Source organism: Phocoena sinus, chromosome 12 (genome assembly GCF_008692025.1).
Source record: "Phocoena sinus isolate mPhoSin1 chromosome 12, mPhoSin1.pri, whole genome shotgun sequence".
NCBI classification, from domain to species: Eukaryota; Metazoa; Chordata; class Mammalia; order Artiodactyla; family Phocoenidae; genus Phocoena; species Phocoena sinus.
Window position 1 is genome coordinate 30,306,143 of NC_045774.1, and position 23,509 is coordinate 30,329,651.

At 40.1% G+C, this 23,509-nt stretch overlaps 1 protein-coding gene across 1 annotated transcript; it reads left to right on the plus strand.

The window, feature by feature from the left end:
* The first annotated feature begins 5,346 nt into the window (after window positions 1-5,346).
* On the plus strand, window positions 5,347-23,494 carry VNN2 (vanin 2). Its single transcript, XM_032650821.1, has 8 exons — window positions 5,347-5,512; window positions 6,209-6,440; window positions 6,559-6,689; window positions 13,285-13,477; window positions 15,424-15,712; window positions 17,024-17,394; window positions 18,769-18,939; window positions 22,922-23,494. Exons 2-8 carry the CDS (start codon window positions 6,228-6,230, stop codon window positions 23,111-23,113), a joined length of 1,560 nt encoding a protein of 519 aa, XP_032506712.1. The 5' UTR covers window positions 5,347-5,512; window positions 6,209-6,227; the 3' UTR covers window positions 23,114-23,494.
* Window positions 23,495-23,509: the final 15 nt, after the last annotated feature.

Sequence of the window (23,509 nt, forward strand, 5' to 3'; positions counted from 1 at the left end):
CCTGTACCTGGTGAATGTGTCTTAATGCAGCTCTCAGGACTTTGGTTAGTTGATTCAGAAGAGCAAGAAGTCCCAAACAGGGCTTCCCTGGTGGCACAGTGGTTGAGAGTCCGCCTGCCGATGCAGGGGACACGGGTTCGTGCCCCGGTCCACGAAGATCCCACATGCCACGGAGCAGCTGGGCCCATGAGCCATGGCCGCTGAGCCTGCGCGTCCGGAGCCTGTGCTCCACAACGGGAGAGGCCACAGCAGTGAGAGGCCCGCGTACCGCAAAAAAAAAAAAAAAAAAAGTCCCAAACAGATGCTGCACATGAATTGATCTTCCATATGAACAAATTCCATTTAGCAAAGCATAAGGTTTGGATTCTGGGTGGTCAAAGCAGACAAACGCAGACTTTGGCTTTTCTTCTCTTTGAATATAGTCACTTTGGTTAATGGCCCAGCTTATAAGAACCTGAAGAAGCAGCTCATATAGAAATTCCCAAGCTGGTTTCCAGAGTGGCTGTATCATTTCACAATCTTCCCAACAGCAACGCAGAAGTAACCCAGTTTCTTGGTAAATTGTGTGTGTGTGTGTGTGTGTGTGTGTGTGTGGTATGTGTGTGTGTGAGGTTTAAAAAAATAGAATGATGTGTGAAATAGGGAGAGCTGTTGATCAGAGGGCGAACCTGTGGGACTGCTGGAGGAAAAGCCATCCAGATGAGCTCGTAGAAATGGACTTTAAGTTAATAATCCCTGGAGAAGCCGTTCAGGTCAGATTGACATAGAAGACAGGAAACATGAAAGACTTTGCGGAAAGCAACAGAACAATGAGAAAATAGAGAATGTGAACTAATTGACATTCTTTTAGTGAGTTAGTGGCCAAGAACAGGTGAGCATCTGACCAGAGAGATTTAAAGACGTGGGTCAACACTGCACTGGGCATTGCCCTCACAATAGGGCCTCCATCTTGTGGGCATGAGATAATAATAACAGCGAAAACAATTCAGCACATTTTTTTTTTTTTTGGTACGCGGACCTCTCACTGTTGTGGCCTCTCCCGTTGCGGAGCACAGGCTCTGGACGCGCAGGCTCAGCGGCCATGGCTCACGGGCCCAGCCGTTCTGCGGCTCGTGGGATCCTCCCAGAGTGGGGCATGAACCCGTGTCCCCTGCATCGGCAGGCAGACTCTCAACCACTGCACCACCAGGGAAGCCCCTTCAGCACATTTTATCACCATTTTGCAGGTGAGGGAAACTGCAGCCCTGAGAGGACATATAACTTGCTCATGGCCACGCAGATAGGAAGTGTTTCAAACCCAGGCATTCTGGCTACAGGGTTCATACCCCTAACCATCACCCAATATCATCTTAGTTCAGGTCGCTACAACCGAATACCATCAACTGGGTGGCTTAAAAACCACAGAAATTTCTTTCTCACAGTTCTGGAGGTTGAGAAGTCCAAGAACAAGGTGTTGGCAGATTCAGATCTGGTAGGACCCAGTTCCTGGTTCATAGATGGTGGTCCTGTGTCCTCACATGGTGGAAGGGGCAGGTGGCTCTCTGGGATCTTCTGTATACAGGCAGAAATCGCATTCAGGAGGGCTTCACCCTGAGGATCTAATCACCTCTCAAGGACTTCACCTGCTAATGCCATCACACGGGGGATGTGATTTCATTATATGAATTTGTTGGGGGGGGGGTGGATGCAAACGGTCAGTTTATGACACCAACTAACAGACATTTCAGAAGCTCCTGTTGGTGAAGTCAATGAACTTTGGCAGAGTTGGATCAGAACAAAATAAAGGATTTGCAAGTGAAATCATCAGGAAGAGAGCTTGTTCCTATTTTTCTTTTGAGAAAGTGGGGACCTTCAGACAATGTGGGAGCATACTGCCAGTTCAAAGGGGCTTCTGCAGTCCGGCAAACCACGATCCTAAACTTCTAACAGCAGAAAGTAGAAGGGTAGTTTGAACCACATGAAATCACTGTTGCCACAGGTCCAAATCAGGTGGCGATTAGAAACTTCCTATGGCACAACCCTTTCCATCCATTTTGGGAGCAGCAGGCTGTGATGAACCATTACTCTCTCAGATTCTCTCTTGGTTTGAGTTGCACTAACTGTCTGAAGAGCTGAACACCAATCCAAGTCCAGAGCTGGAGGAGCACCTCACCTGGGCTGGGATGTGGCCCCAAAAGATGGTTAAAGCTCAGGCTGGTTCTGCTCAAGCAGCCATTTCCTTTCTCAAACGCTGACTCAGACAGGCTTGCTAAAGACCAATGCAAGTCTCCGATGCGGACAGGGACAGAAATATTGTTCTTTACCACCAAGTACTTTTGGGGGTGGGGGAGGGGTACAGTATCATCCTATAGTTTGTATACAGTATTAAGAGAAAATAGTTTTAAAAGTAGCACCTGGGGCTTCCCTGGTGGCGCAGTGGTTGAGAGTCCACCTGCCAATGCGGGGGACACGGGTTCGTGCCCCGGTCCTGGAAGATCCCACATGCCATGGAGCGGCTGGGCGCGTGAGCCATGGCCACTGAGCCTGCGCATCCGGAGCCTGTGCTCCGCAACGGGAGAGGCCACAACAGTGAGAGGCCCGCGTACCGCAAAAAAAAAAAAAAAAAGTAGGGCCTGGTTTTTCTCTTTTGCTTACTTATTTTTTGATGTCATCTTTGCTGCTTATGAGGAAACGCCATCAGTGACTGTACATGCTATTTCCAACTCTTTGTTAATGTCATTTCACACCTGGGAGAGGGGCCAAACCAGGAAGTCCTGAGGCCTGAATCAGAGCCGGGAGCCACCCCTTGCCTTTCTGGGGCCTTGGTGCTCTTACGATGCCTTCGCCATGCTGAGGATGTACATCTGCCAGGCCCAGCTGGGCATGGTCCAGGAGTAAGTGCCCAGGGGCTGTGTTCCCCATCCCATCCTCAGCACAGTGCCGCAGATAGACCAGATTTGTCCAGCCGAACAATAGTAGCTCTGTGGACCTAACGATGAATTATGGAGTCAGGATCATTACATTACTAAATTGTCTCCCCTTTTTGTTAATTATTGTCATCCCATCATAATCTTGCAGAGGACTTTCATATGTCTTTGACTCTCAGAATAACTTTGTGAAGGTGATGGAGCAGGTATGATTACCTGAACTTTTAGGTGAGAAATAGAGTTTCAGAGAAGTGGAGTGCAAAGCAGAAACTATACTTCTACTCTTCTTACTTATTACAGCCAGAAAACCAGGTCCAGTTGAATACTATTTTAAGAGATGATCAGATTCCCAGTTAGAAACAAATATTTGAACTATGTCTACTTTTTTTATAGTGACCCTTTGACCATATAATTTTGAATTGATTGGAATTTTCACCCTTGTAATCAAGTCCATTAATCACAAATTGGTGAATTAGTAAATAGGTCTTATTAGCAGTGACTAATACTTAATCAATGTACCCTGTGGCCAGGTAACATTATTTTATAACAGAGTTAAAGAAGTTAATTAAGCCTTACTTAATCAACCACCTTTATGAGCATAGAAATGTAAACTTTTAAAGTTCTATGTCCTGAATTTAGTCTTTTACCTCTGAAGATTTAAAACAATATCAACTGCTTCTATGACAAATGTATGTAAAAAATATTCAGTTTTTTCCTTATGTCTTATTCCATATTTAAATTATTGTTTCATTTACTAGCTTCTGACTCTTCCATGCCATTGTCTTTGTTACTCAGATTCTCAGTTTTTATGAGACAATTTCGAAACGCTGCAGAGAAAAAAAGGAGCTTAATCACCTTGCCTTTGCATCAGAAACCATTTCCCCTTTCGCCCTCCAGCCAAAAAACCTGAATAAACATGACACTATTTCTCTTGTTTATAGCCACAAAGAGAGAAAAATGTCCAGGAAATGTGGGGACACTGAGATGCGAGAGATGATTGTTTCTGTTCTTACCCTGCAAAAGTAAAGATGTTAGCTTATCTTCACCAGCTTACCTAACTACTTACGAGCAAAAGAGATAATGAAGTATTACTAACTGGTGAGATTAAATCACAAAGAAGTAGATCATGATCCAGATTACATTGATACTTGTAGAAATGAAAGAGCTTACAGTTCTCAGTTGCATCAAGTACTCACTCAGTATTTAGATTTATCTGTGGTCTTCCTAAGGTGGTCATTTTGAATGGGGTTCCTTAAAAGATACAAGTGAGGGACTTCCTTGGTGGCGCAGTGGTTAAGAATCCTCCTGCCAGTGCAGGAAACGCAGGTTCGAGCCCTGGTCCGGGAAGATCCCACATGCCGCGGAGCAACTAAGCCCGTGCACCACAACTACTGAGCCTGCGCCCGAGAGCCCGCGAGCCACAACAAGAGAAGTCACCGCAATGAGAAGCCCGCACACCGCAACGAAGAGTAGCGCCCCTTCTCCACAACTAGAGAAAGCCAGTGTGCAGCAACGAAGACCCAATGCAGCAAAAAATAAATTAAAAAAGAAAAAGATGAAAGTGAGTGTCCAGACACTTGGATGCAGACATTAAAGCAGAATGCAGACATTAAAGCAGAATACAGACTCGCGCATGATGTCTTGGGTATCGGGGAAGATTCTGGAATCAGGAGTGAAAAGTCCTATGCCCCGCTCTAAGTCACTCTGCCTCTCTATGCCTCAGGTTCCTATCCTGTAAAGTGTGGGCGTTTGCGTTACATGCTCTGTAGACTCTAAAGGCACTCATAATCTACTATATAAAGCTAGATTATAAAAATCTTTTTCCCTTCACACTATCCACTAAAAGCCTTGGCCATTTTTCTAAAAATTATTTTCAGTTTTCTATTCTATAGAGGTAAGAAGTTATTTCTTTACTAAAAATTTCTATTCAAAGCAGAAATTTTGAGCAGACCTCGTTTATAGCCCTTAGATCTCACCTATATCAAGACTTTTATCTCAGTATGAGAGAAAACATAAAAGAATTTTATTCATTTCTTTCTACTCTTCTATGCCATCTAAAAGTATTTGAATGAAGAGACTCAGATTAAAAAACAAAATCAAAAACCGAAAAACCCCACTAAACTCTTGTGTGATAGGATTGGGACTGGGGAAGGGAGAATATGGATGTGCTAGGAGGTTATCAGAGGTCACATAACATATGCGGTTTTTTTTAAAGTTCATTTATGTGGTTATTTGCCTCTAACAAAAATGAAAATTACATTTTATCTGGGTTATAATAGAGATGATCTTTATAATCACCAGCCGGAGTGAGATGCTTCCCTTCCCTTCCATCTATCTCCAAAGAAAGGAAGGAAGGGGGGAAGGAGGGAAGAAAGGAAAGAAGGAAGGAAGGAGAGAGGGATGGGGTGGAAAGGAGTGGGGGAGGAAGGAGGCTTAGTCCCCGGAGGGCTAGGGCCCCCTTAGCAGAAGTACTTGATTTCTCCTCTGGCCAAACACCAGGGACCAGCACCCGGAGGATCAGTTCTTTGGGTACTAAGGATGCAGCAGTGAGCAAACCGGACACAAAATCTTGTTTTAATGGAGTGCAAGTTCAGAGTCTTTACCAGGTAAGTCAGAGTGTTGACTTGGGTGAATTTTGTTCCCAATATTGCCCTGTATTGCATTTTCCTAGTAGCAAATATTTTAAAATTTTTTCTTCTCTTCTAAAAATAAACATGATGTAGATCTGTCAACAGAACAGAAAAAAATTATTATCTAGTTTTTGTAATTTAATAAATGAGATTTGTTGTATTATGGTTTTTCACATGAGAGTTAATTTAGTTACTATTTTCTATTAATAAAAGGGTACAATTGTACTATATTTGAATTTTGTCTTTTTGAAATTTGACATTAAATCTTATCAATAGTACATGTACAGTCCTTGTAATACTTTTTTTTTTTTTTTTTTTTTTGCGGTACGCAGGCCACTCACTGCTGTGGCCTCTCCCGTTGTGGAGCCCAGGCTCCAGACGCGCAGGCTCAGCGGCCATGGCTCACGGGCCCAGCCACTCCGCGGCATGTGGGATCTTCCCAGACCGGGGCACGAACCCGTGTCCCCTGCATCAGCAGGCGGATTCTCAACCACTGCGCCACCAGGGAAGCCCCTTGTAATACTTTTTGATTGTATTCAGGGAACTGAAATTTTTTTCCTCCAAAATGATCAGGCATAATATTCATGAGATTGTAAAATAAGAGCTGGCAGTCATGTTACCTAAATGTTCCTTCCTTTATAAATACTACATGAATGTTACTTTCACTTGCAGAACTCACTAGACCTTGACCATGATCATTTCCTCTTTTCAAACCTCCGTGGCAGTTTTTGCTCTAATTATTCTGCATGTCCGTGTTTTGGATACTTTCAAAGCTGCAGTATATGAACATGCTGTCATATTGCCAAATGACACAGAAACACCCGTTTCTCAGGATTATGCCTTGCTCCTCATGAACAGGAATATAGATATTCTGGAGAGAGCAATTAAGCAGGCTGCTGAACAGGTATTCTTTTATTTCTGCTAATCATAATTTACGAGGGGCATGAGAGCTGGTGAAGACTGGAGTGTTGAATTGTCTACATACATAGAGAAATAATTTTGATTTAACTTGTTTTGAACAGGGTGCTCAGATCATTGTGACTCCAGAAGACGCAATTTATGGATGGAAATTTACCAGGGAAGCCATTTTCCCTTATCTGGAGGATATTCCAGATCCTCTGGTGAATTGGATTCCATGTCAAGACCCACACAGGTATTTGAGTTATCCTAGTTGTTTGTACAAAAGTGCTGTGGTTCTCTAAAATGTACACGTTCACTTCAGCAAAATGATAAATTCTGAATGATCATGTATGTGGTGTATGTTATTGTTTTATATTTATATATATATATCTTGGCATTCATTAGATTTTTAAAAATTGTACCTAGGTGCCATTTAACAATTATTTATAATCTAGTATCTTTATTAAATTTGGAGAAATATAAAAATATTTATTACTGGGATTAGAAACTAAGGGGAACACGATCTCATGAATATTAATTTCTCATGAAAATTAATTTCTGAAGTGGACACACGGGGTTGTGTTTGGAAAATATTCCAAGGTCTCTATTGAAGGTACTATATTTCAATTCATAGTCTCTCTGCTCTAGAATCTGTTTCCCAGGCAGAAAGACCTCACTATCTACTTTCTAATGAGACTTTATGTTTTGAAACTTTGCATTTTCCTAGGCTCATAAAGCTAACTTTCCTGGGAAAAAGTAACCTAGAAACTTTCTAGTGTAAAATATTTAATATATGTGTGTATATTTAATATATAACTCCTACTATCTACTAAGGCTTAAATTATTGAGGCATGGATTGCACAATTCCATACTGGCAGTAAAAAGTCCCTCACTCTTTCACACTTGTTCTTACACTTTCTTTCACCCTCTTGCACTTTCTCTCACTCTTGTACCTCAAATTAAGTTTGTTAAACATCCCTTTGCCATGTTCTTGCTGGAGGATTATGGATACCATGCTTTTTGAGGCACTCGTGTTTAGTGTAAATTTTATATAAGGGTTATCAGAAAACAGCTTTTCTCAGCTCTAAAGAGACTAACCGTGCAACGAGGAGAATATCGGGTTACATGACAGTCAACCGCTCCACTTGCCAATCATTCCTGTTCTGAGCTGATGCTTCCTATGATGTTTGTAAGAAACACTTTTGTGGAAGAAGAGGAGCAATAGCTGGACAGTCTTTCTTTTTTTTTTAAATAAATTTATTTATTTATTTTTGGGTGTGTTGGGTCTTCATTTCTGTGCGAGGGCTTTCTCTAGTTGTGGTGAGCAGGGACCACTCTTCATCACAGTGTGCGGGCCTCTCACTGTCTCGGCCTCTCTTGTTGTGGAGCACGGGCTCCAGATGCGCAGGCTCAGTAGTTGTGGCTCAGAGGCCTAGTTGCTCCTCAGCAGGTGGGATCTTCCCAGACCAGGGCTCGAACCCGTGTCCCCTGCACTGGCAGGCAGATTCTCAACCACTGTGCCACCAGGGAAGCCCTGGACAATCTTTCTGCCTAGAAGTTTTGAGAAGAGGGACAACCCATTTGTTTTCATCTCACAGTAGGATTGTAAGATGGACTTCCTGTTAAAAACAACATATGTTGCAAATTTATGGACTAGTCAAATATCACAGTAGCTATGGAAACTGGTGAAGGTTGGGGGAGAGGTCTATTCCATATGGTTAGTAAATACCTCTTTCATAGCACTACACTAGAAAAAAGAAATTTTGTCAGAAAATGGGCTTGCGTTGTCACCCAGTACAGTCACATTTAATTCATTTAACTATTACTTATTGAGCATCTACTGTGTGCCAGATACTATTTTAAGAATAGGAGATATAGCACTTATTAAAACAAAGTCTTTGCCCTCCCTGTGGCTTATGAATATTCTAGTAGGAGAAGATAGATGTAAACAAACACATTTATTATATAGAATGTCATTTGGAGATAAGAATAGGGATGCTGACTGAAAAAAAAAAGCACAACCTAATAGTTGACAATTATGTTTTCTTTGGGGCTTTACCAAGGACTTTAGCCTGGGATACAGCCCCTCAGATACCTCTTCGGACAGTTCCAAAGAGGTAAGGTAGGAGCCAAGATATATAGGAGTTTTTGCAGCCCTCCCAAAGGAAAAAACAAACAAGGTAGCCCAACATCAAAAGATTACTGCTAATGAGACGTCCCTGGCGGTCCAGTGGTTAGGACTCCGTGCTTCCACTGAAGGGGCGGCAGGTTCAATCCCTGGCCGGGGAACCAAGATCCCATAGGCCACTAGGCACGACCAGAAAACAAAAGAAAACAAACAAACAAACAAAGAGGGACTCCCAAGTGTTTGGCCTGAGCAGTTGGAGGCGTGGAATTGCCATTTACAGACATAGGGAGTGTTACTGAACCAAACTTGGGTCCACTTGCCCAGGCACAGCAAAGCCTATCTACTGACACCAGGCTGTGGTGAAGGAAAGTGTAGGGCCAAGCAAGGCCTACAGGCGGCTCATGCTCAAAAGACCGAAACTGCCCGATGGATTTTAGGGAAGGGTTTTTAAAGGCAAGGTGAGGGAGAGAGTGGCAGGGTGTGTGATCAGCACAGTTCTCTGATTGGTCGATGGTGAGGTAACAGGGTGATGTCACAGGGGTTAACATCATCTATCCTCAGGCTCCAGCCAGTCTGGGGGTTATGTGCTCATGGTCATCATGCAATTAGCTTCTTCCATCTGGTGGGGATTTTAGTATCTGCAAAACAATTGAGAAATGTGTGTCAGACTCTGTTGTTTATGTTCTTTGGGGAGGAACTAAAGATTCTGTGACTCTGCTGTATAGCTAATCTATTATTTAAATTGTTACCAGTTCTCCCCGCCCAACTGCTATTTTTTTGTTACTATGTGTTTACATCCTTCCAATCATTAATTCTTGAGCCAGTTTTTTGTGACTCAGGGGAGGCCTGGGAGACTAAAGCTTTTCCACAAAAAAAGAGGCAGGTAGAGGGCATGGAGGTTGGGGGCAGTCTGTCCTGGGAAGGTCCCATAGGGTCCTCTCGGTTACAGGAGCACTGAAGGAATAGAAAGTCTGGGATGGAACTCAGGAAATCAGTTTTGTGCATCTGAAGTTTGATCTGTGATTTAATAGATATCCAACTGGAGATGTAACCCTGGCAGTTGCATATTCGAGTCTGGCATGAAAGAGTCTGGCAAGGTCAGTGTTGGAGGGAGAAAGTCAGGGAGAAAAAAATTTTAAATCAGATTTACTAACCTGGATAAGAGTAACTATCAATCCATCCCTTTTCATGCATTCATTCACTCATTAACCCATGTAACCAGCAAATGTATAAAGAGCTGCAGTAAGGAAGCAGGAGGTGCAGTCATGATAAAGAAGCGTCTGAGGTTTGAATTCAGATTGCCTGTTAAATGCAAGCTCCAAAACACATAATTGTGCTGTAAAAATCAAAGGTGAATCATACTAGATTCTCATTGGTGAGGTCGGGGATGTGCTTTAGCAGTGGCAGCTCAAATGAGGAACCATCTATAAATATCTCCTAAGTAAATCTAGGTCCACAGTAATCTTCTCACATACAGGTCTTTTTTTTAAATATAAATTTATCTATTTAAATTTATTTATTTTTGGCTGTGTTGGGTCTTTGTTGCTGCACGTGGGCTTTCTCTGGTTGCGGCGAGTGGGGGCTATTCTTCGTTGCGGTGCGCGGGCTTCTCACTGCGGTGGCTTCTCTTGCTGCGGAGCACGGGCTCTAGGTGCACAGGCTTCAGTAGTTGTGGCACCCGGGCTCAGTAGTTGTGGCACACGGGCTTAGTTGCTCAGCAGCATGTGAGACCTTCCCGGACCAGGGCTCGAACCCATGCCCTTACATTGGCAGGCGGATTCTTAACCACTGTGCCACCAGGGAAGCCCAATACAGGCCTTTTTTTCAAATCCCATTGCTCTTAATGAAACTAATGTAATAATGTAGTTTATAGGATGGATAAGTTTATCATCATTCTATTCAGATACTCACGTTTATAAATTTCCTCTTATTTGCCTTCTATAAATAAACTCCATGTTCAAACCTATTAAGCTTTAGGAAATAAAACACAGTATCTATCATCTATGCAAGAATAGTAAAGCTGCATTTTTAAATATTGATAATCATATTTAGTTTTAAAAAGATACCTTAACATGGCTCTCACTCTGTTCCTTTCACATTTAGTGTGACTATTCTCAAGTAAGGTTAATAACTTATCAATAAGTATATTGCCACCTCCATATTGGTCAGTAATGTCAAAGAGCAAAGAATCTTGGTCCTCAGTGGAAGCAGAAATGTCTCAAAGAGTTACCTATTCACAGATGAAACCACAAAAATAAAAAAACACTCTACATATTCTTTATTCAGGGTAAAAATAGAGACCTTTCAAGCACATTTTAATTTTTATTTAGAGATTACTTTGTTAGTTTTTGTAATCAAACCCATGTAGATAAGACCTTACATATTTAATACAGTGTGTTACCCCTGTACAAATGGAAAAAATTATGTGTTAACGTTTCTAGACCAATATAGCTGTTAATTTCTGTACAGTGCCAACCCAACTCGGTACAACTGGGATACTTTTTCCAAAGTTGACAGCACAGCTAAAGTTTCCAAAAATTCCAATTTTATGTATATACATATATATGTGTATATATATATATATATATATTTATTTATTTATTTATTTATATACAAAGACCAAGAGCAGTATTTTATACGTCAATACCAGCAACAGCTTTTCCAGATTCTGAAGTCATCTGAACAAAATTATAGAGACATCCAGCGCACTCCATTAAAGAAAAAAAGGTGAAAAACAAAACCTCAGAAAACAGCAAAGTTCTGTTACTGTTGTGGTACCTGGCACCATTTTCTTTATTAGCTTCTCAATCATCATCTGGAAAGAAGACATTCTAGAATAACATCATTATAAATAGATCTGATAAAGCATGGTCACTACTATGTATCGTAAAGCAGGTACAAGATAGTTTACATTCACAGAGGTATGATACAGTACTGTCCTACATCTGTAATACTATAGGATATAATTAAAAAGACATTATTTGAGACTTGATTCTACTTTTCCAGCAGAGGGCCCAAAGGATGGTTACGACACAGCTCTGGTACAGAAATGTACCTTCTTAGATAGGATTTCCCTTTTTTAGTGTCACAGTTCTAGGCACTCACTGTCAAGCACATTTTTATGTCCTTAAACATAAACTTTTTAAAAGTATTTCTATAGTAGGAAAGTTAGTTTCATCATATAAAGTTATTCAATTCATTGTAAAGACACAGTAGTCAAATTTTCTATAAGACCTGCAAACATTTCTGTTCATACTCCTTTCATCTCCAAAGATAAGAATTATAGACCGCTTTGCATAACATAAGGCCACAGAGTTACAGCTAAAAAGAAAGTCACAAAGGTAAGATGTCCCTTCTGTTGTAGTCTGCTATTTATTTGTCAGTTATCTTGGTATCTTCAGAGTATGGGCTTCCAAAGTTCAGGGCACTCAGAGCTGGCCTTGGTCTAATGGCTCACAGCACTACCACTTCTAGGGGAGTTCCAGTGGTGTTCTATTCCTGCACTACCCAGGTAATACGTCTGCATTTCGGATTACCACAACTAACACGCTGAGGCCACTACCTCTGCCCTCACACCAGAAGGAAATCTCATTTGGCTATTCCCTAACTACCAAGAAACAAATTCCCAAATGCATCTTAAACTTCAAGACTTTAGGAGCTGGATTATTTTTGGAAATAATAAAAGAATCAACTTCCTTTATAAAAAGAAAAGAAACTTACCGCTAAGAGGGAGAAAACAATTTTTAACACCGTGATGAGTTCACCTGTGGAGTGAGTTAGAGAAGAGATCTAATGCCTGAGCTATAAGAAACTACAGTGTTTAGACTCAGTGCAGGCAAGGAGGAACCAGAAAAGGAGATGGAGAAAAGCACCCAGTGAGTAGGAGAATGAGAGCGTGGGGTCCAATAAGCAAGGTGAAGTGTTTCCGGGAGGAAGGTGTAAGTAACTGTGTCAACTGCTGCAGGTAAGTAGCACAAGATCACAAGATGTCACATGAAGATGACATCACGTGGATGTCATCATCAGTATTAGTGAGAGTTGTCGGGTGGGATGATAGCGATGAAAGCTGATCTGAGCGCTTCTAAAGAGAACGGGAGAAGATGGGCTGAGGATTGCAAAATGTCCAGCTCTTCCAGGGAGTTTTGTTGTAAGATGGACCTAAGGTATGGAGCATAAAGTAGAGGGGCATGGGGGTCAAGAGAGGTTTTTATTTTATTTTGATTAAAGATGAGAGGTACTAGAGCATATTTGCATGCTGATGGAATGATCTAGTAGAGAGATGACAACTGTTGGTGCAGGAGAGTGAATAATAAATTGCTGGAGCAATAGATACAATGTGGAAAAAGATTCATCAAGGTTAGGCACAATGTGTGACTTCTACATATAATCTCTATCATATCACGTAATTATCATTTCATTTTTGTATGAGAACAATTAAGATCCAGTTTCACAGCAACTTTGAAGCTTATCATGCAGGATTGTTGACTATAAGCGCTATGTTTTGCATTCAGTCTCCAGGACTTATTTATCTATTAGTTGCAAGTTTGTACCCTTAAACTTCATCTCCCCAGTTCCCCACAATCCAGCCCCTAGTAACCACCATTCTATCTTCTGTTTCTACAAGTTTGACTTTTAAAAATTCCACATACAAGTTATATCATACAGTATTTGTCTTTCTCTGTCTGACTTACTGAAATGTCTTAATTAAAACTGGATTTAGATTTGGTCACACACCAGTACAAGCAAGACTCAGCTGCCTGGCCAAGAACAACTCTATCTATGTCTTGGCAAATATTGGGGACAAAAAGCCATGTAATTCCCGTGACTCCGCGTGTCCTCCTAATGGCCATTATCAATACAACACCAACGTGGTATATGATGCAAATGGAAAGCTGGTGGCACGTTACCATAAGGTAAGAGGGGGTCGGTGTGTAATATGGAGCCTGCTATGAGGGGGTGGATGCTGTGTTTAAGAGTTAGAGCTTCATCCTCTTATAACACAATGTTACCGAGATTTTTTTAAAGCGAGCAATAAAGAAAATGACACTTTAGAAACGTGGAAAAAACTGTAGGCAGAGACCTCTAAGAAAGGTTTGGTAATAGTCCAGGATTGAGATAAAGTTTTTGCATATATAAAACAAGTAATTTTAATATTGATATAAAAGATACTGAGATGACTGTAGTCTGGATACCACTTAATTTTGAAATGATAAAAGATGTTTTCACATTGTATGAATCAGTTACATGGAAGTTAATTTCCCTGCTTTCTATCAAGTCACAAAAATGATCTTTCTCTTTTAGTTTCTATACCAGTTAATTTAATTATCCTCTTGTTGATTTAAGGTCAAATCATAAGATTTTTACTTTAAAATCTGAATTGAAAGAGTAAAATAACCTGAAGTCATAATTTTGTACTAAATTGGACTGGGAGAGAGGCTGACCTTTTAAATGGTTATGGGATGTGCAGGTCAGTGTGAATGTCCCTTTTCCTCTCCCATATGTTTTCTAAGCATCTTAATTGTGGCTTCAAAATCTTCTGACTGGAGAAATTATCTCCTGGAACTCCTAGTGAAAAATAAAAATTACTCAAGAGGAGTGATATTGAGCCAATGACTTTCAAATGTTTTTGATCATATACCTCTATATGGAAAGAAATTTTAACGTGAGTCCTCAAAATAAAATATATTTATATTTACTTGTGTGTTTATTTGTGTATTTATAAATAAAACCCAAAACTTTCAAAAAGTTTTCTTCATAAACTTGTGGGTTTCACAACTTGTTTTTATATGTAATTAAACTTCTGTGTTCTCAAAAATGTGTCTCAGACTGGAAATAGAAATGTCAGTACTTCCATTTTCCTTGTTTCAGAGACTGTGTTTGCATTGTGAGTATCATTTTTAAAGGCTCTTTCTTTGCAGCTACTCTTCCATTCTGTAAGTGTTGACCTAGTTAGACTGGTAGCATAGTTGGTCAATCCGTTTATCCAGGCCCAGTAAACGGCAGGATGGCACGGTGCACTGGATGTGGACAGCTAATGAGGACCTGGGTCATCCTCAAGTGAGAAGCTGTCACTCTTCCATCAGGGTACCTTGGAACAGTTCGTGACCCATGCTCTCTGACATATGGATCTGATAAGAGTACTTTTGTCAATCAATTCTTAAAATGCTAGTAAATGTCAATTAAAAATATTTTTTGGGTAGAAAATAAATTTAGAGAGAAGTTTTAATAGTCTGGCTCCCAACCCTCAGTCTTTTCTACTTTGCAAATCATTTTATTAAGCTGTTGACCCTGATTATTAAGTTAGACTAGGTTCATTTCTCAAGTTTACTTGGAAGGAATCAGAGAGAATGAAATAAAATATTTATTTTTAACAACAATTTTGAAAGCTGGGTAAAAGTCCCTGAAATTACTTTGGATGGGACACTGTAAAGAGGGAGAGGGCCTCCCTCATCTGATTAATAGATATTTATTGTGCATCTATTATGTTTCTAGGTATCAGGGACTCAAAGAAAAATGAACTATGTCTTCAGCTTTCAAGAAGCACATAGTGTTTAGGATTTATGGGGAGGTATTTGGCTCCTCATTGAGAGAGGGAGGAAGATAAGGAGAGAGAGGGAGGGAGAGAGAGAGAAAGAGAGGAAAAGATAGAGAGAGAGAGGGAGAGAGGGAGTGAGAGAGACTATATTTCTTGGTATTTTTCTTTGGAAATTAACTTCCACTCACCAGAGTCATTCACCTGCTATAGATTTCCTGCTATTGAGCATTGCCAAATCTCAAAATTACTAACTTGGAGAGTTTTCATGTGTCACCTTTTCAATAGAAGAGCCTTTCCTGGTTTCATCCTGTGTGTTTGTTATAGTACAACCTCTACTTTGAGCCTCAGTTTGATGTCCCCGAAAAGCCGGAGCTGGTGACTTTCGACACCTCCTTTGGAAAGTTTGGCATTTTCACATGCTTTGATATTCTCTTCCATGATCCTGCTGTGACCCTGGTGAAAGATTTCCACGTGGACACTATATTGTTTCCCACAGCTTGGATGAATGTTTTGCCCTTTTTGACAGCTATTGAATTTCATTCAGCTTGGGCAATGGGAATGGGAGTTAATCTTCTTGTGGCCAACACACACAATGTCAGCCTAAAAATGACAGGTAATTCATGACCAGATGTGGTTTGCTGATTATATTTCTAAATGCAGAGAAATTTGTGCCTCAGATATGACCTGTTGTAATTTTTTGGTTCTTCGTTGAGACTTTTCACTATGTTTGTATCCTTTTATTAAAAAAAAAAAAAAAAGGAAGAAGAAAAGAAAAGCTACTGCTTGATTATAACAGCTATGGCTGTGTTAAGACTTTTATATGTATTATTTCATCTATCCTCACAACAGCCCTATGTATGCATTGAGTACTAGCATTCCAATTTTGCAGATTAGAAAACTGAGACACACAAAAATGCAAGTAACTTACCAAAGGCCACGAGATAGTAGGGAGCAAAGCAGGGAACTAAACAAGATATGCTCTATAACTGGCAAGGTAGAGTAGTGTATTATTGACATGTTGCTGTATAACAAGTTGCTTTAAAAGTAAAAAGTGAAAGTGGCTTAAAAACAATAAACATTTATTATCTTACAATTTGTGTTGGTCGGGAATTTGGGAGTAGCTTAACTGGGTGGTCCTGGCTCAGGCCATCTCTTCAGGTTACATTAAACTGTTGGCTGGGCTAAAAGTCATCTGAAGGCTTGATTGGGGCTGGCAGGTCTGCTTCCAGGATGGCTCACTCATATGGCTGTTGGTAGGGTTCCTCTCTTTCTCAGTGGGTGTTGAGAGGAGACCTTCACTTCTTGCACATGGGCCTCTCCATAGGGCTGTGTGATGTATCCTTATGACATAGCAGCTGGCTTCCTCCAGAACAAGTAATGGGAGAAAGAGGGAGAGAGAGAGGGAGATAAAGAGAGAGAGAGAGAGAGAGAGAAAGAGGAAAGCTGCATTGCCATTAATGACTAGTCACAAACCATTATTTCTACCATGTTCTATTGACTAGGAGTATGTCACTAAGTCAAGCCCACACTCAAAGTGAAGGGAATTAGACCCACCCATTGGAGAAAGGAGTGTTGAAGAATTTTGGAACATATTTGAAAACCACCACAATGGAGAACAGGAGGGAATTTTGTATTAACTTCCCTACCTCTCAGGAACGCCTGAGTACAACGATTTTAATATTTGGCTTAATTTTCTATAATGCTAGTAAATTATATTCAAAGTTTATTTGAAATGAGACCACGGATCATGTAGTTTAATCTCCTCCAGTAGAGAATAGGAGAAGTATTATACTTAGGTGTTCAGTGCCTTGTGCTTTCTCATTGTGACTGATCTTGTGACATGACCACGTACTCAATTCTGATGGGGAAACCGGTGGTGTTGGGTTTGCTTTTTGTTTTTAAAAGACTTGTCTTCCATTCACAGGCAGTGGTATCTATGCACCACACTCTCCCAAAGCATACCATTATGATATGGAAACAGAGCTGGGAAAGATCCTCTTTGCAGAGGTGGATTCGTATCCCCGAAACTCTCCAACCTACCCACCAGCTGTGAATTGGAGTGCCTACGCCACCACCATCAAATCATTCCCAGGACAGAAAAGTTCCTTTAGGGGCTTTATTTCCCGGGATGAGTTCAACTTCACAGAACTCTTTGAAAATGCAGGAAACCTTACAGTCTGTCAAAAAGAGCTGTGCTGTCATTTAAGCTACAGAATGTTAGGAAAAGAGAATGAAGTGTATGTTCTAGGAGCTTTTGCTGGACTTCACGGCAGAAGGAGAAGAGAGTATTGGCAGGTAATCTCAGCTCGAGAGAAAGGGAATGTTTGGATGTCAGTAAATTCCAGGGTTAAGTTTTCATATTTGTCCCAGGGAACCAAATGCTTTTCCTTGGCATGACTGCATGCATTGCCAGTGTCACACACATACACACACACACACACACACACACACACTTTGGGATTAATCATGTGATATTTGCAGGGGGGCTAAGTATCATTGATTGTTTGCTTTGAGCACATTAAAAGAATACATTAGCCTGACAATGCTGATTTTCTATTTGACTAATGAAACCAGTTTACATATAGAAATGAACTTCAAGAAGGCTTCTTTAAGTAGCTTTGCTGACACATCTGAATATAAAGTCTTGTTTTAACTTTTAAAACCAACAATAAGTAGGGATATCACTTTTATTTTAACTTCTCTTGTAACCAAATGTCCTGATCATTTAATGCCCTTCCAGTGACAAATTTTTTAAACTTTTTGTATAATGTTGGCTATGCATTTGTTTTTTCTTATTTTACTCTGTGCCTCACTGCCTTCTCCTAAGGAAAAAGATATGAAAAAAAAGAGAGATGGTCAAAATTTTAATCATCCTTTTGGCTTTTGTACTCCTGTTTCCCAAATACCTCTACTTTCTTGGGCCAAATGCCATCATCTGACATGCCAGACTAATGGCTTATATCTGTTACCAAGTCCAAGCTTGTACTGCTTGCTGTATGACAGACCAATACATTGAAAGATGAGTTGTTGGGACAAGGAATAGTGACTTTATTTGGACAGCCAGCAGACTGAGAACATGGTGGACTAGTGTCCCAAAGAACCATCTTCCCTGAGGTAGAATTCAGGCTTCTTTTACACTAAATGGGGAGGGGGTAAAATCTTAGTTCCATTCAGACTCTGGAGGGGATGTGTTTATTTTTTCCTTCCTGTAGCCATTCATAGGTATGCCTGGTCTGGAAGTTTCCTGTGAGGTAAACAAAGGTATTTTAGCTCATTACATGAAAGGCAGGATTCTCAGAGATGGTTCATTATGTACAATTTAAAGCTTATAGGCAGCATGCCTTTAGTGATTAACTTGTAGCAAAAGCAGTAGACTACAAAGGTTTAAATAAAAAGAAACAGATCCAATATGGAGTGGATTTGTTCTTTCCTATTACAAATCTAGTTTTAAACTGGCTTCTTTCTTTCAATCCCGCTAGTTACCCAGGAAGTGGGGGTTGGTTCTTAACCTTTTGCCATTTTCAATAAAGCAGGTAATTATATGATCCAAATCCCTTTATCAAATGGTGAAAATATTTACTTTGCTACATTTATAAACTGAGTCAACAGTTCTAGTACAAGTAACTTAGATGCAAGACATTGCATTTTATTTGCGTCTTTTCTACACAGGTATGCACAATGGTGAAATGTAAATCTACTAATCTGGCAACTTGTGGACAGCCAGTAGACACTGCTCTGACAAGATTTGAAATGTTCTCCCTAAGTGGCACATTTAGAACGGAGTATGTTTTCCCTGAAGTGCTACTTACTAAAATCAATCTGGCACCTGGAAAATTTGAGGTAGGATAACTTCAAGAGTGTCTTTATTTTATCTGTTTTCTGAAGTCAAATAAAACAGTCTATGACAACTGTATCTGTTAACTTTTGCTGTGTAAGAGACTCCTCAAAATTTCATGGCTTTACACAATAACTATTTCTTTAGCCCTGATTTTGTGGTTGGTGATGTGAACTGGGTGTAGCTAGGCTGTTCTTCTGGACTAGAAGAGGCTCGGTTGATCTTGGTTGGGCTCATTCATGCATCTGCTGCTAGCAGGAGGGTTATTTGGGGCTGGCTGGTTTGTGATGGCATAGTCTTGGAGAGGTGGGATGATTGGGGCCACTCTCCCTCTGTGGTCCCTCATCTTCCAGAAAGCCTTGTCTTGTTCACATGTTAGATTAAGGAGTCCGAGAGCATAAATAGGGAAAGACACAATAGACCAGTTCTTTTCAAGTCTCTACTTGCAACATGTTTGCAAATATCTCATCTACCAAAGCAAGTCACATGACCAAGGTAGATTCAAAGGGTGGAGAAATAAATGCTGCAGAACTCTCAATGGGAAGAGCTGTAAAATCATACTGCAAAGGGTATGGATAAAGGAGGGGAAATTTTTGTGACCATTTTTGCAACATACAGCAACTAATTCTAAAGTGATGACACTTTGTCGGAATAACACCATAAGATACCTAGACCCTATGAGCCTGAGGCAACATTCATTGCAGAATATTTACTTACAGATTTTTAGTTTCTTTTTGTCACATGTGGAGACAAACAGAAAATCAAATATTTATTTCATAAACCATAGTGACCATAGCCAATTAATCCACAAATTAAGCTAGTCTCAAATTAAAATTAAGATTCTGTAGGTTTGTATCTTCTAGTCAGTACATGGCACATATACACATGTACATATACATACTCTACAAGTTTGGCCCTTAATGTCTTCACTGAACTGTGAGAAACAGTGGCAGAGTTTCAGAACCTAAAGTGAAATCACTGCATTTTTTTTTTATAAAAGAAAAAATAGGATGTAAGTTAATTAATCCAAAACATCAAGCAAGGAAATCTTTAAAATTGCAGATTGCTTATGGTCATATATCTGTGTCTGCCTGTTTTATCAGATTGGAATTGGTCATATTATAAAAATATTTAATTCTGTGATACCAACAGTTCAACATACAGTGCAGCCTTAAGGCTGGGAAACCCAGAGAATGGGAGTCCTTTGCTGCCGTAGAACCCAGTTGGGCAGAATCTCATGAGCAAATTGAGGCTGGAATAAAAGCTTAAAGGCCAACTACAGAAAATCTTGATCAGATCTGAAGTAAGGGGTCTGGAACTCAAAGCCAGTAGTTGAAAGTTGGCTAGAGTGGCACAAATATGTGTAAATGAACTGAAAGTTTCAGGGGCCAATTCAAGGAAGTCAGAGATGGGAAAGTACGGTTCACCCAGGTAAGCTTAGGTATGGGTGCACTATATCTTGTAAGCCCTGCCATTTAAATTTAGCACACAATCTAATTTTCTGAGTATGATTTTAAAAAATAGATTAGCGGCGACATTAGATCCTCAGAGGAGGCGGAGCTCAGACGGTAACACGAGTGATGGGGAGCGGCTGTAAATACAGATGAAGCTTCGATCACTTGCCCTCCACTCACCTCCTGCTATGTCGCCTGGTTCCTAACAGGCCACGGACTGGTACCGGTACCAGTCCGTGGCCCGGGGGTTGGGGACCCCTGCCATAGATGACAAGATTTTTACATGAGTCACACTGCATGTCTTCCTGAGTATTTCCCCAGTTTCCTTGACTAATGGACTCTCCATCAACACATATTTACACATTATCTTTGAGGATCACTTCTGCAGAGATTCCAACATATTCATTGCCTATCTTTTCCCCATCCTTAGTTCTACGCTAAGAGCGTGAAGTGTTACTGACCATCACCACAACTGTGGGAAACATCTTGCTTTAACATTGTAGTTTAACTCTGGCATATTATCAGAAGTATGGCCTCTGCAGCTAACTAGTTATGTAAGTTTGTGCAAGTCAGTTAACCTCTGAATTTCCTGCCTGTAAAATGGGGAGAATATCTTCCTCACTGATTTGGTAATGCATGTGAAAGCACTTTGTGAACAGTGAAGCATTATACAAGCATCAGGATGTATTTTTATGTACTTACCTCAAAAGGTTTACCTAGTTAACCAAGTTCATCAACAACTGGAGGAAAAGCTTGCCAGAATTAGGCCACATGTACTGAACATCATGTAAGTATACATCAATGTGCAGACAGAGTGGGGGAGTAGGAGGCCAGGTTCCACTGTAGATACAGTAAATCAGAATCTCTGAGGATGAGACCTATATTTTTCATAGCCCTACAGGTGATTTTGGTGGGTAAAAACTACCAGTTTAAGGGAATAGTCAAAAAGGTCAAATTATCTTAGAAGGCCAGTTATATAGTATACTATTATATAGTATATTTTAGGAAAATTTGTAACAAGAAAACAGTAAAAAGCTAAGTTCTAACTAGAACCCAAGGGACAATCACCGATGTGGAACATTTAATTCCAAGAAGGTCAAAATAGACACAATTTTACTATATTGATGAAAAGTCACAAGAAAACTAAATATTTGTGTTTAACTTGTTTCAAACTTTCACCCAAATGTAATTTGAAATATACCTCTGTTATTTCATTTTTGTTCTTTAAGGAACAATTTAATAAACAAGGGACTATTTAGAAACAATGAAAACAATGAACATTTTATATTTGTTCATTTAATTACCAACAGGTTGTGTGTTTCACGACTTGTCAGTGAGCTATGTATTTGTGTGTATGTGTCACCACAATAATCAACTTTGAGGATATTTAGTTATTTTCTACTTCTAGTTATAAAGTATCTAATTTCTCACCTTCTAAGCTCTTCCCCATCCAAACTGTCCTTCTCACAACTGATGATGAACTCATTTTCTTTAATTCTTGTTCTATCTGTTGTCTATTTGTGTTTTCTTCTATTCTTGTTCCATTACTTTGCATACATTACTCCCTTACAGAGAAGCCTCTTGCCTTCAGGATATAGATCTGATCATTCATGGCTTTCACAAATCCTATCCCTACAGTTCTCTTTGACCATATGGCTTAGTCTCCTCTTCAATAATCTTCAACTCCAGCTAGTGATGTGCTGTAAATTGTAACAAGCCACTCTCTGAGGAAGAAAAAGAAAAGTTCAGATTTGTGGCATTTGCCAGTTATCATGATGTAAATATTCTCACCACCATCAGTTTCAAGAACAGCCACGTTTAACAACCAGCTGTCAAAGTTCCTGGAGATTTAAGTCTGTTGTTGTAAGCTTACACACAACTGGCTCCAGCACACAACTTGTTCTAACCAAATTGGAGTGAGAAAGCACATTGCCTAGATCTGTCACATACATTCCTGTCTCAGAATGAGCCTTTGCTGCTTGATTTCCACTTGGCACAAAGTCTTCCATCATACAGCCCCAGGGAGAAATTCCTAACTGCTCCTTGTAGCAGACTGTATCCCACCTTGGGAAGCAGAGCAGTTCAGCTATTCCTTCTCAGACCTCCTAAGCACATACCTGTTTCTCTCTGCAATATACTAATATACTGATTTCTCTCTTTATATGTGGGATCTTCTCAGTTTCACCATTAACTTTTAAGCTTCTTGAGGGAAGGGTGTTATTTGTGTTCCTCTGGTTCCCGGTTATCTTGCCTATAATTAGACTCAATAAATTTTTGCTACTGATGATTTCTGACTTTTCATTAAGGGTTACATCTGATTGTTTAAACTCAATTATTGAACCCTCTAGAATGGCTCTAGTCTTCCTTACATATAAAATAGCTGTTTCCTATCTTTCCCATCTGTTCCCCAACCCCCAACCCCAGCCCTAGCCCCCTTACCTACCATGATATCTAGGATGGTTTCAAAATCATGAGTCTGCTTGTAATGTATATTCTAATCAAGTTGACTATACTTTTCCCACTTTTTCTTTAGGTACTAAAAGATGGGCGTTTGGTAAACAAGAATGGATCATCTGAGCCTATCCTAACAGTGTCACTGTTTGGCAGATGGTACACTAAAGACGTACGTTCCATCTCAGGCGGGACCAGCAACTCAGCAACAACTTACCTGATAATATCCACATTATTAATGATCATAGCTTTGCAAAATATTGTGATGGTGTAGGACATCGCTTTATCATATTCATTGTTGCATCCCAAGTTTACTAAGAAACTTCGAATGGCTCGCTCCCCAGTATAGACCAATGATTTCCAAATATATATTTTTTCTCATCAAGGATTATATTTAAGTGTTATGATAATTTTGCCTCTTTTTTGGCTATGCTGAAATAATACAGTATAGTATAATGGTATAATCGAGGTTTGGGTCATGTAAATGAGGATTAATCCTGGCTCCAGCCTTATTAGCTGTGTGTGTGAGCATAGCAGAGTGAAGAGCTTCAGGGACATTGTAAATATAGTGGTAGCCTTGGGAGAGAACAGTAATGATGGGAATTGAGACGTTTATGACTGAATTCCATTTGACATTAAAGACAGTTTGAACTCATCTAGTTTTCTTTGC